Below are 13,334 nucleotides of genomic sequence, written 5' to 3'. Positions count from 1 at the left end.
ACACAGTTGATTTATAAAAACCGATTCCACACTGAGATTACACATCAGATCACAAACCAACTTTTCACATTGATGATAACAGCATACAGCAAATAAGATATAGTGGTTTTCTCTGTCTATTTGATGTTGTGTTCATAACAGTTGCATAATATATCAACATAATACAGTTATTCTCAGATTACTATCAGATAACAATAAAGAGAGCTCATCTAAACATATGTCAGAGTCTAAAATCATAATCACATGCAATGGACAATGACCAAATGTCAATATTTGCAGTTTAGAGCAAATAAAACAGCCTTTGACTTTAACAAAGACCCCTGTAAGGCTAACAGCTCTGCATTGTGCTTTCAATGTATTTCAATGTAAATGCCATAAAGGCCTGTTGAATCTAAACACCATAGCAGTTTGTGTATGATTCATGCTTTAAATATGGGCCACTTTCCAACATTTTCTTTATAAATCTATAGAGGTAAAGCAATTTTTCCTGTAAATCACAGCAATGTGAGGCCTGACCACAGCCTTTACACAATCCCTTTACAATTACACCGATTTATCCATGACACATTTCCAGGATTGTTTCTTTCTTCTTATATTTCTATCGTTATGATAATTATTTCTAACCAGCAGAGCCATCGGATTTACTGCTTTAGCTCTGTACGCTACAATCAGACCATAAACTCCCATAAATATCTGTCATCTTACCCTTAAATGATCCGATGTGCACCCCTGCCTCCCCTGTATCCAGCACACACTCGATGATTAGCACTATTTATATTACAGGCGTGTTTTTCAGCTACATATTCGCAGATGGGTTCATGGGAAGGGTTTTCTATGTATCCAGCGTGAGAACTGCGGCTCGTCTCACCGCACTGCTGCGCTATCTAACCTGCTGAGGAAAACGGTGATGTCTAGAGCTTACTCGCTCACCCATTGGCTAACCAAGAGCGATCTCGCTGCTCATTGGTCAGTGCACACGTCCATCAATTGTAGATACTGGGCTCGTCCCGAAAGTCCCAATATAGAACACGGGGCAATGTAGAGTTTCGGTAGTATTTTTATTTTTTTTAATATTTAATATTTTTTATATTTTTTATAATATTTTTATTTTATATTATATTATATTATATTGCTGTCAAACGATTAATCGTGATTAATCACATCCAAAATAAAAGTATTTTTTCATAATATATGTATATATTACACTATATATATATATATATATATATAAAATTATATTATATACATATAAATATAAATATTTTATATATAAATATAACACATTTTTCTTATATATATATATATATATATATATATATATATATATATATATATTTAAGAAAAAAGTCTTATATTTATATATAAAATATTTATATTTATAAATTATATAAATAAATTGCAATTAATCATTTGACAGCACTAATATTATATTATATTAAAAGACATTATTTCACACAGTAAAAGAGATTATTTCACACACATTAGACACATTTTGTTTGCTTAAAAATACATTTGTTTTTTATTAATTGGTTCAAGTGTCAAATTATCCTGTTATGGCCCAGATTTTACCAGTTGCATAACCATATTAGTCAATGTTGAAGAAGACCATCACTTAATAATACCTATTAATAATAATAATATTGTAAATATTATCAACATACTGTTTAATATTGCATAATATTACTATATTTTATTATAATGCATTGCATTACTGTTAGTTATTTGGGGATTGATTGTTACCCTTGATTCATGTAGTGCAAAAGTTAGAGATTAAATGAATGTTTTTTTTATTTTGTATTTTTTTTTTATTATTTTTTTTTTAGTATTTATTATTATTAAATCTGAAAATTATGGATTTTGAAAAATTTGACACAAATACATTTTATGATGAAAAATCAATCTATATATATATATATATATATATATATATATATATTTTTTTTTTTTTTTTTTTTTTTTTAAATATTTGAATATTTTAAAACTAAGATTTGTCACAAATCAAATCCACAAATTTGTCACATGTTTGGAGTTCATGTCAGCTTGAGTGGTGCTGTCATTTTATGTTGACAATATAATTTGTAATAAAAAAACTTTGTATTAAATTAGAAAAATAAAAGCAGTGGTCTCAAACTTTTGGACCAAACTGTACACACATCATAAGATTATAAGGATGCATTGTATGTATAATGACCAACCTTCTGAATTTGCAATTACCTTATCTTGAACTTGAATGAGTTACATTGATATGACCATATTCAAAGTCCCTCACGCATGGCTGATAGAGCCATTAGATGTGTGCACAACACGCTGCAGGATGCAATCTGTTTCCTGTCCTAACAGATGGACGTTACTGTACGTGTCCTGTACCAGCCCTGCCTTCTCCTGTCCTTATGAAAACTGTCGACACCCCGAGAATCCAGCATCACCACACTTTCAATATCCCTCACTATAATCAGAGGGAATCAGTGGTCTGAGCTCTCAGATTCAGACATGATTTATAATGTTCCCTCACTCAATGGACTCATATGACTAATATTAATAGTTGTATTTGGACTGCTTTCCTCTTCTTTTATAAATTAATAGAAGAACCTCATTTAGTTCCAAACCCTGTTATTTCACGCTGTTATTGAGATTCATACGGCAAAAACACTCCATAAATAAACAAAAATACACCCCAAGACATATAAAGCCATGCAAAGTGGTCCTTGATTATGATTTCACTGTTTTAACTTTAGTTAGTGTGTAATGTTGCTGTTTGAGCACAAACAACATCTGCAAAGTTACGACGCTCAAAGTTCAATGCAAAGAGAGATATTTTCTTTTACAGAAATCGCTTTTTAAGGACTATAACAAACGTCTAGTAGGGACTACAACGAGCTTCTTACAGGGTTAGTGACATCACAAACGCCAAATTTACATAAACCCTGCCCCCGAGAACACACAACAAAGGGGGTGAGGCCATGTTGAACTGCTTTAGAGAAGAGGAAGAGTTGTTGTAGTAGAGTGTTTTTACCATGCCGTCATTTTCTGCTTCACAAACGAGGGTCAATTCAACGCTGGATTTGCACAATAGATTAACATGACGGCACATGCTAGTCGATGAGTTGAATCAACTCCACAGCAACTACATAAAATTATCCACTAACCATTCAGAAACATCCAGTTTCATTCTAAAAGTTGTAACTTCTTCCTGAGTCTCTCCATCAGTGTCTGACTCTGGTTTGAACAATGTAAGACTGAACACCGTTACTGACAATCGTCATTTTGGCTGCGTGAGACTCTCCATCTTTGTTGTTGTTGAGCAAAAGAAGTGTGAGCTGTTAAAGCTCCGCCCTCTTCTGGAAAGGGGGCCGGGAGCAGCAGCTCATTTAAAAGGGACACACACAACAACGGCGTGTTTTTGTTCACACCCAAATAGGGGGAAATTTGACAAGCTATAATAAATGGTTTGTGGGGTATTTTGAGCTGAAACTTCACAGACACATTCTGGGGACACCAGAGACTTATATTACATCTTGTAAAAGGGGCATAATAGGTCTCCTTCAAATATATAGTGCACATGTTGTAGTGGACTTTCTATGGTGCTTTTTGGGTCCTTTATAGAGCTTGATAAACTGTATTGAAAAGAGTTGCACAAAAATTATTCAGATTTCCCCTTTTGTATTCCAAAAAAAGCCCATCATACTGATATGAAACAATGTGAAGCTTAAAAATTTTGGGTGAACTATTCCTTTAAGAGAAAAATGTCTCTGAAGTGCCACCTTGTGGAACACTAGAGAAATCTCATGCTCTGCCATTTAAGAGATTTATTACAAAAATGTCTCTAGGCCCTGCCAACAAACCGAGCAGCGATTCATCATGACCACAGCTTTCATATGCCTGAGGGAAACAATGATTACTTTGATCTTAAATATAACCTTTGTGGTGGGGTATAAACAAAAGGGAATACAATTAAATGCCACTGAAAATGAGTCTGGTGAACAGTAGAGCAGCTGGGCTTATTTAGAGTGGGACTCATTTCATGAGATTCTGCCACAGACCATCAACCTGATGACAGTTATATATATTTTTATTTACAGGCTTTTTAAAGCCTTCATATAGGAAGCTGTTAGGGAGAATCGGATTTATCAGACAGGGAGTTGATTAAGTTCACAGAAAATCTAGTTTTGTTTCTGTAGTGCTGGGTCACATGGACAAAAACTTCCTCTGCACCAATAACACATCATTTGTGGTTGCGTAATCTTATCAAAGGAGGTTTTCTTTCAAGTCTGATGAGATTAAAAAAATACCATAACAGCTAATTCAAAAGCACAAATTCCTCCAAAAGGGATTGTTTCGATCGCCTTGGCATACCGAGAGTCTGAGACTGAATTGGAGAAAATCAATACAGGTTAATTTATAACATTTTGCCATGGTTTTTGTTTGCTTTAGATATATAAATATGGATGAGTTTAATAACCAAAAGGTCAGATTAGAGCTGCTGTTCTTGTCTGGCGGGTCGTGACCTGAAAAATGGGTCGGAAACGGGCAGGACAAAAAAACCAATGATAATGCTCAATAAAATCCAACAAACCATATAGTTGTGCAGGATAGCAGAATAAACATCCTATTTTTATCCTATCTCATATTTTTGTAGTTAAAAGCCATGCATCAAATCAAACACAATATTTTAGCACAAATTAAACTCTCATTTGGTCGAAGCTATCCAAACAGCAAAATGTTGTTTTTCACTACCGTTCAAAAGTTTGGGGTTGGTAAGATTAAAAAAAAATAATTAAATAAAGAATTTAATACTTTTGTTCAGCAAGGATGCATTAAATTGATCAAATACAGGTGCTGGTCATATAATTAGAATATCATAAAAAAGTTGATTTATTTCACAAATTCCATTCAAAAAGTGAAACTTGTATATTATATTCATTCATTACACACAGACTGATATATTTCAAATGTTTATTTCTTTTAATTTTGATGATTATAACATACACCTAGTGCCACACTCTAATCAGCTAATTAACTCAAAACACCTGCAAAGGCCTTTAAATGGTCTCTCAGTCTAGTTCTGTAGGCTACACAATCATGGGGAAGACTGCTGACTTGACAGTTGTCCAAAAGACGACCATTGACACCTTGCACAAGGAGGGCAAGACACAAAAGTTCATTGCAAAAGAGGCTGGCTGTTCACAGAGTTCTGTGTCCAAGCACATTAATAGAGAGGCGAAGGGAAGGAAAAGATGTGGTAGAAAAAAGTGTACAAGCAATAGGGATAACCGCACCCTGGAGAGGATTGTGAAACAAAACCCATTCAAAAATGTGGGGGAGATTCACAAAGAGTGGACTGCAGCTGGAGTCAGTGCTTCAAGAACCACTACGCACAGACGTATGCAAGACATGGGTTTCAGCTGTCGCATTCCTTGTGTCAAGCCACTCTTGAACAACAGACAGCGTCAGAAGCGTCTCGCCTGGTCTAAAGACAAAAAGGACTGGACTGCTGCTGAGTGGTCCAAAGTTATGTTCTGTGATGAAAGTAAATTTTGCATTTCCTTTGGAAATCAGGGTCCCAGAGTCTGGAGGAAGAGAGGAGAGGCACACAATCCACGTTGCTTGAGGTCCAGTGTAAAGTTTCCACAGTCAGTGATGGTTTGGGGTGCCATGTCATCTGCTGGTGTTGGTCCACTGTGTTTTCTGAGTCCAAGGTCAACGCAGCCGTATACCAGGAAGTTTTAGAGCACTTCATGCTTCCTGCTGCTGACCAACTTTATGGAGATGCAGATTTCATTTTCCAACAGGACTTGGCACCTGCACACAGTGCCAAAGCTACCAGTACCTGGTTTAAGGACCATGGTATCCCTGTTCTTAATTGGCCAGCAAACTCGCCTGACCTTAACCCCATAGAAAATCTATGGGGTATTGTGAAGAGGAAGATGTGATATGCCAGACCCAACAATGCAGAAGAGCTGAAGGCCACTATCAGAGCAACCTGGGCTCTTATAACACCTGAGCAGTGCCACAGACTGATCGACTCCATGCCACGCCGCATTGCTGCAGTAATTCAGGCAAAAGGAGCCCCAACTAAGTATTGAGTGCTGTACATGCTCATACTTTTCATGTTCATACTTTTCAGTTGGCCAAGATTTCTAAAAATCCTTTCTTTGTATTGGTCTTAAGTAATATTCTAATTTTCTGAGATACTGAATTTAGGATTTTCCTTAGTTGTCAGTTATAATCATCAAAATTAAAAGAAATAAACATTTGAAATATATCAGTCTGTGTGTAATGAATGAATATAATATACAAGTTTCACTTTCTGAATGGAATTAGTGAAATAAATCAACTTTTTGATGATATTCTAATTATATGACCAGCACCTGTATATGCTGTTCTTTTGAATTTTTTTTTTCAATTGTTTTTTTACTGTTCTCTTTAAACTATCAAGGAATCCTAAACAAAAATCTATCAGTAATAAGTAAATAAAACACAGTTATTTTAAGCTGTAATAATGTTTAATAATATTTCAGTTTTACTGTATTTTGACCAAATAAATGCTGCCTTGGTGAGCATAAGAGACTAATATAATATAATATAATATAATATAAAATTAGTGCTCTCAAACGATTAATTGTGATTAATCGCATCCAAAATAAAAGTTTGTGTTTACATGATATATGTGTGTGTACTGTGTGTATATATATATTAAAATATATACATGTATGAGTGTGTATATATATACATAGTAAATATACACAGTGAACACACATATATCATGTAAACAAACTTTTATTTTGGATGCGATTAATCGTTTGACAGCACTAAATATAATATAATATAATATAATATAATATAATATAATATAATATAATAAACCGTATAATACATAGTATATAGTAAACCATCTGAGTACCACTTTAACAAAAAGTGAAACATCCAAAGTTTATTGTGTCGCAGAAATTGCGCTGCTGCAGTCTGATTTATCTGTCAGAGTATCCAATCCCGCTGTTTATAGATTTAGACTACTGCATCTTACTCTTGCTTCAGTAACACACACACACACACACACACACACACACAAAAATCAATGCTATCAGAGGGGAGCACTATGGATCACTGTTTATTTTCACACATCAACAGTTAGCAAAGACATTACACCAATGGCACTCTTCCAACGACACGATTCGAAATAAATGCCGAAGATCCAGACATTCAGTGATTGCACATTTGTAAGAGAAGGGGGCTGGGAAACACTGCACACACACACACGCACATAAACATGCCCCCTCATGCGTTCAAGTACACACGCTTCGACGCTCTCATTTGATCGGCGAGTCCAGAATCTCCTGGTAATCTTGTCGGATGGCACGGCCCACCCTGTAAAGCTTGAGCCCCGTGAGGACGAACACGCTGACCATGATAACCAGCGCTCCGAAGACGTCGTACACGGATGGGATCATTCTCAACACGATAAGCTGAAGAAACATGGCCACTACGATCTCCAGATGCTGTACGGTGCTGACCAGAGCTGGGTGGAACTTGTTGAGGGCGTAGTAGACTCCCAGAAACGCCACGGTGGAGCAAATGCAGATTCCTATAAGGTAGCCCCACGTCTCGGTATCCAATGGAATGATGGGTTCTTGCATGATGAACATAGTGGACGCCCCCCACACGGTTCCCGTCCAGCCGAACGTGAAGAGCGCAGCCCACATGCTGACGCGCTCTTTGATGGCCCTGTACACGATCATGGACAGGGCAGCAGTCAGACCTGCCATTACAGTCATGGTGTAGCCAAACGCTTCTTTCCAGAATCCCAGAGGGGACTTTTCCTCGTCGGCGATGTTGGGGATCATCACGAGACACAGTCCAAAGAGACTACCTACGACCGTCACTACGTCAGTGTAACCGAGGCGTTCGTCTAAGAGCAAGAAGGCAAGAATGGCGCTGAAGACCGTGGTGGTCGCCCGCCACATGATGGTGCCATTGCTGGGTGGGACGATGGCGAAGGATGTGTACGCGCACGTGATGGAGATGACGTTGCAAACCCCGTAGAAGAACAAACGCAGCCGATAGCCCTTCGGCCCAAAGGGAGCCTCTTTGTAGTAGAGGACCACAAGTATGGACAACACTTGGATCACCGAGCGGATGAAGATGAGCTCTAATGATGGCACTTTGGAGCGGTCAGCCGCCAGGCGTGTAATGAGGGCCACGCAGCCGTGCGCGATGGCCGCCCCGAAAAGGGCACCCCAGGTGACGCGCGAGGCCAGGACCGAGGCCTCGCCGAAGCTCGCCAGCTGCCCGCCAACCCCTTTTTCCCTCTGATCGGCCTTGGGACGAGAATCCATAGTGCCGAATAAAGTCCTGCCTTGACCGCTTTCTGACACCAGTCTCTTGCTCGGGTTGTTGTCCAAGAACGAGCCGAAGTCCTCAAAGGACGGAGCGTCGTCGTATCCCTCGTCGCCCGGCTGGGGGAAATGCGTGGCATATTTTACAGTGACAGTGTTAGGGTGAATTTTAACCCTCTTTTTGGAGCCGTACTGCTGCCTTGTCGGGGACGGATCCATTTTCTTCAGCTACAGAAGAGCTGCGAAACACACAAACATCATTAGGATGGTGTAAACAGATGCAAATATGTGAAAATAGAAGATATTGGGTGCTTCTCAATACTCAAATTGATGCTTCCTCATTTCCTCGCTTTTGAAGCAATGCTTGAATGGTCAAGAATATTCCAATATATGAATACTTTTTCCTTTGATTCCTCTGTCATTATTTTCTTGCATCCTTCCCTCACAGGGGGTGGAGCTGAGAAACGAGGAAACGAAATGAGGATGTACAAATAAGAAATGAGAAGCACCCATTGAGTTCGGGCCAGACTATAAAATGAAAATTCTGTAATTTTTTAATTTACTCATTTTCATGTAATTCCAAACCCACATACTGTAATTTGCCTGTAGAATTTTTCAATTATCTTCATAGTTGTGAGGTAACGGAATTAGTGACAGATCGTTTTTCCATATTGTGACATACAGGGCCTAAAATTAAAGGGTTAGTTCACCCAAAAATGTATATTATCCCATGATTTAATCACCTTCAAGCCATCTTAGGTGTATATGACTATTTTCTTTCAGACTAAGACAGAATATCCTTGCTCCTCCGATTTACAAATTCAAGCTCAAGAAGGTGTGAAAGGAAACTCAATTTGTTATTCGTGCCGTGTGGAGTTTTGTGCGCGCACACATCTGAGGTGCACGATCAGAAAGCTGTGTCTCAGACAGTGCACAAATACTGAATTGAGCTCTCTTTCACGTCTTCTAGTGCTTGAACAGACAAGTTCACAAAAAAATTGTCAAAAAATTCCTGTCTCGGCAAGTATCCTAGTAAACATTGCCCGTTATGGCTTAAGTGAACATAAACAGTAGAGAAAGATATGTATCAGTATCAGTGTATTGGATCCGTTCATTAGGTCTTAAAGTGACAGCAGCCTAATATTCCTGCTGTTGTCTGTGTTTTTAATGTTAATCAAACAACAAAGGACAAAGAAAAAAGTGAAGACTATATTAAAGGGTTAGTTCACCCCAAAATGAAAATTCTGTCATTAATTACTCATGTCGTTCCACACCCATAACACCTTCATTCATCTTCAGAACACAAATTAAGATATTTTTGATGAAATCCGAGAGACTCCTCCAATTACCACTTTCAAGGTCCAGAAAGGTAGTAAAGACATTGTTAAAATAGTTCATGTGACTACAGTGGTTCAACCTTAATTTTATGAAGCGACGAGAATACTTTTTGTACGCAAAAACAAAACAAAAATAACGACTTGAATTTTTTTTTTTATCTTTAGACCTTTCTGGGCCTTGACAGTGGTGGTTAAATTGCTGTCTATAGACGAGTCATATACCTCTCAGATTTCATCAAAAATATCTTAATTGGTGTTCTGAAGATGATCGAAAGTCTTATGGGTGTGGAACGACATGAGGGTGAGTAATTAATGACAGAATTTTTATTTTTCGGTGAACTATCCCTTTAACATGAACATATTTTTGTTAGCAAATTCAACTCACTGATTCAAATCATTGAATCAGTGAGTTGAATTTGAGAAGCAGATCTGGACTGCGTTTCTGAAAAGCATTGTGAGCTAAGTTGATCGAAGAGACCATTGGTGACAATGGTTCTACGATCTACTTAGGCCTACGATGCTTTTGGAAAACGCAGCCCGAACCATTTTGTTCAGTTCAATTTGTGTGCTCAGAATCAAATGGTTTACTGAAAATAACTGGTGTGATTCTTACGGTCTGTTTGTACTGTTAATAAGACCTGAACTGAGAATTCTAAGATTTCTAAGTGGCTCAATGATATGTTCAAAGCAACATGTTAACAACTCACTGAAAGGGAACATTATCAGTGAATCCTAACTTAAATTTTGACATGTTCCTCACAAATGTATCATAAGATTTGGAAATCTACGTTTATGGTGTTTTTGTCCTTTTTGAAGCTTGACAAACATGGCCACAATGAACTGTATGGAAAAAATCTGCATAAAGATTTTTCGAAATTCTTCGAATTCTTCGAAAATAAAGACAGAATTTTTTTATTTTTTGAAAAACTAACATACTAAGATCAAAACATTATTGTAAATGGAGGTGGGTCTATCTTTAACAGTCAACCATATAAGCATATTTTTTTGCCACCTCAAGCTTGCACTGTGGTTTCACAGAAATGCAGAAGAGAATTTTACATAATTCATAACTCGCTGCTTCAATGGTCTCCTTTCTCCCAGTCTCTCTCTACTGCCACCCCATGTGTAAAGCAATTTCTATATTTAAGTGCAGTAGCGCCTGCTCAGATAAGCAGAATTTGATTCAGTGTGATGGGACGAAATTATGTAACGGGGAAGGAAACTAGATAGTTGAGAAATGGTTTAGATTATCAACCTCAAATATAATGGAAGCATTATTGAATAATCTTAAAATGTGCTTTTACATGTAAAATAAAATACATGATATATGATTATGGATCTAGCCTATTTCCTCACACAACTAAAAAAAATCTGGTCTGATTTTTTTCACCCGACTGAAAGCGAATAACATTGGCAACAAGCAAAAGCCCCACCAGGGGGCAACAATATCAACAATATCCTCCTGATGAGAGCCCACCTATTCTAACATCATAACTCGTAAAAATGTCATTTTATATGATACAGCTATTCTGAATCATATGGCATATTGTCCGTGTGGCACACCGTGAGACTGCAGACAGGGAAAAACATGCTGAGGAAAGAAAGGATGATTTATTGGTGGTCTGCAGGGGGCACAGCCTTTGAACCATCAGAACCTGCTCTGATTTCTGCAATAAATCTCCTGACAAATTATAGTATTATGCATTTATTGCATTTATTATTATTAAAAACAACAGTAAATAAAACAAAGAGAGCGAGAGATTTGGAGTAGAAAACAGAATATAGAAAATGAATATAAAATGTTTTACTAGCTATTTCATCCGCAAACGATCTCTCGTGCATATTTGTATTATTATTTTACATTTATTTGCATGCAATTTCATGCAAATCCACTAATTGCAAATTGTGCACGCATCTTAAAATACTTTACTCGCCAAAATTAGATTATTTATGATATTCTCGGCGCTTTTAAACACTGTTGCGCAAAAACGCACATGCAGCAATCAAAACGCGTCATATTTGATTTTCTCCTTTTGCAAATATCGCCAGCGCAAATGCGTCTCCATATTGCGCAAATGAATCAAATCAAGCGGTTTTTTTTCTACTCACCACGCTTCTCTCAAAGAAAGGATCCGGATGTCTTTAAAGCTCTTGGGAATTAAGCATAAGCGTTTTTATTCACTGGCGTCAAGATATGGAGAATTGCGCTTGCCATGTCTCCATCCTTTCCTCATGGACGCGCTGGACGTCTCCAAGGTGCGCGCATAATCCACGCGATGCTCCACACGCCTCCTGATGCTCGTGTTTCGGCAGGGGTGACAGAGAGAGGCGATGCTCCCCAAGACAAACCCCCTTGTTTCCTGTCTGACAGCAGAGTGAGGGTGGGGTACAGACCATGTGAATACTGCTTCAACCTAACATCATCATCGTCATCATCAGAAGCACATGCATGCTGAGTTGATCTTATTTCTTAGCAGAAATGGGCACAGTGCTGCCGTTCAGTCTCTCATCTCTTATCCAACGTCGATTAATTGCACTGAATTTTAGAAGTCTTCCCAGTACCTCAATTTGCTTATCTACATTTGATTTAAAATTAGCCTACACATGGAGCAAAAAAGCTTTTTACACTGATTTAACATCTTTTTAATTGTTGAGTTATGCAACATTTCATACTTGTCATGTGGAATGGGGGTTAACAGCTTTTGAACAGGTTATGAAGCCCTGCTCCAGTCAAAGGTGTAAAAGGAGAAACGATGCAGCAGTAGAATATGACCGTGCACAGCTCACAACCAATCATAAACGTCCTCAATGCACAGTCACAGAAACGTTCATACATGGAACTTCATGAAAAACACGCTGTGTAAATTGTTCATCATTCTTACACAAACTGTCCAATTTCAGTGTAAATTGTTGAATTTCTCTGTTAATTAGTATGCTAAGTTATTTTTACATTAAATTGCTGAATTTCAGAGTAAATCATTCATAAAATTATACTTGTGTAAATTGGAGAATATATTTGTAAATTGTACGTAAAAACATTCGAACATAAATTGTTGAATGTCTGCATGGCTTGTTTTGTAAAAATATTCGTATATAAACTGTTGAATGTTTTATCATGCATGAAACCATTCTTATGTGAAGTGTCAAATTTCTATGTAAACCCTAAAGCCATTTTTACGTGAACTGTCGAATTCTTTCGTAAATCGTGAAATCGTTTTTACGTGAATTGTCGAATTCCTGTGTAAATCGTTAAATCATTCTTATACAAACTGTCAAATTTCTGTGTAAATCCTAAAGCCATTTTTACGTGAATTGTCAAATTCAAGTTTTGCTGAGGTGTTCGGATGTGGTTTTTAACACATTGATGTAATGGGTGGGGTTTGAAGGTCCAGCCACACCCTAACCCTACCTATATCCCTAAACCTCATAGCGAGATATAAAGTCAGAATTGCGAGATATAAAGTCAGAATTGCGAGTTATAAAGTCAGAATTGCGTGATATAAAGTCAGAATTGCGAGTTATAAAGTCAGAATTGCGAGATATAAAGTCGGAATTGCGAGTTATAAAGTCAGAATTTCAAGTTATAAAGTCAGAATTGTCAGATATAAAGATTTGTCAGATATAAAGAATTGTCAGATATGAAGAATTGTGAGATGTAAAGTCA

At 37.3% G+C, this 13,334-nt stretch overlaps 2 protein-coding genes across 2 annotated transcripts in view; both read right to left on the bottom strand.

The window, feature by feature from the left end:
* The window catches only part of nck1b (NCK adaptor protein 1b), a 61,784-nt gene extending 60,877 nt beyond the window's left edge, over positions 1-907 (bottom strand). The window contains exon 1 of the mRNA XM_051882702.1: positions 706-907. The gene's annotated coding sequence lies outside the window, so the exon portion shown is untranslated. The remainder of the gene's footprint in view (positions 1-705) is intronic.
* A 6,185-nt stretch (positions 908-7,092) lies between these two features.
* On the bottom strand, positions 7,093-12,282 carry slc35g2b (solute carrier family 35 member G2b). The gene is made up of 2 exons (XM_051882701.1): positions 11,780-12,282; positions 7,093-8,572 (listed from the first exon to the last, which is right to left on the bottom strand). Exon 2 carries the CDS (start codon positions 8,550-8,552, stop codon positions 7,308-7,310), a length of 1,245 nt encoding a protein of 414 aa, XP_051738661.1. The 5' UTR covers positions 8,553-8,572; positions 11,780-12,282; the 3' UTR covers positions 7,093-7,307.
* Positions 12,283-13,334: the final 1,052 nt, after the last annotated feature.

The sequence above is a fragment of the Ctenopharyngodon idella genome, chromosome 23 (genome assembly GCF_019924925.1).
Source record: "Ctenopharyngodon idella isolate HZGC_01 chromosome 23, HZGC01, whole genome shotgun sequence".
NCBI classification, from domain to species: Eukaryota; Metazoa; Chordata; class Actinopteri; order Cypriniformes; family Xenocyprididae; genus Ctenopharyngodon; species Ctenopharyngodon idella.
This window is presented reverse-complemented; position numbering and strand designations above follow the sequence as displayed.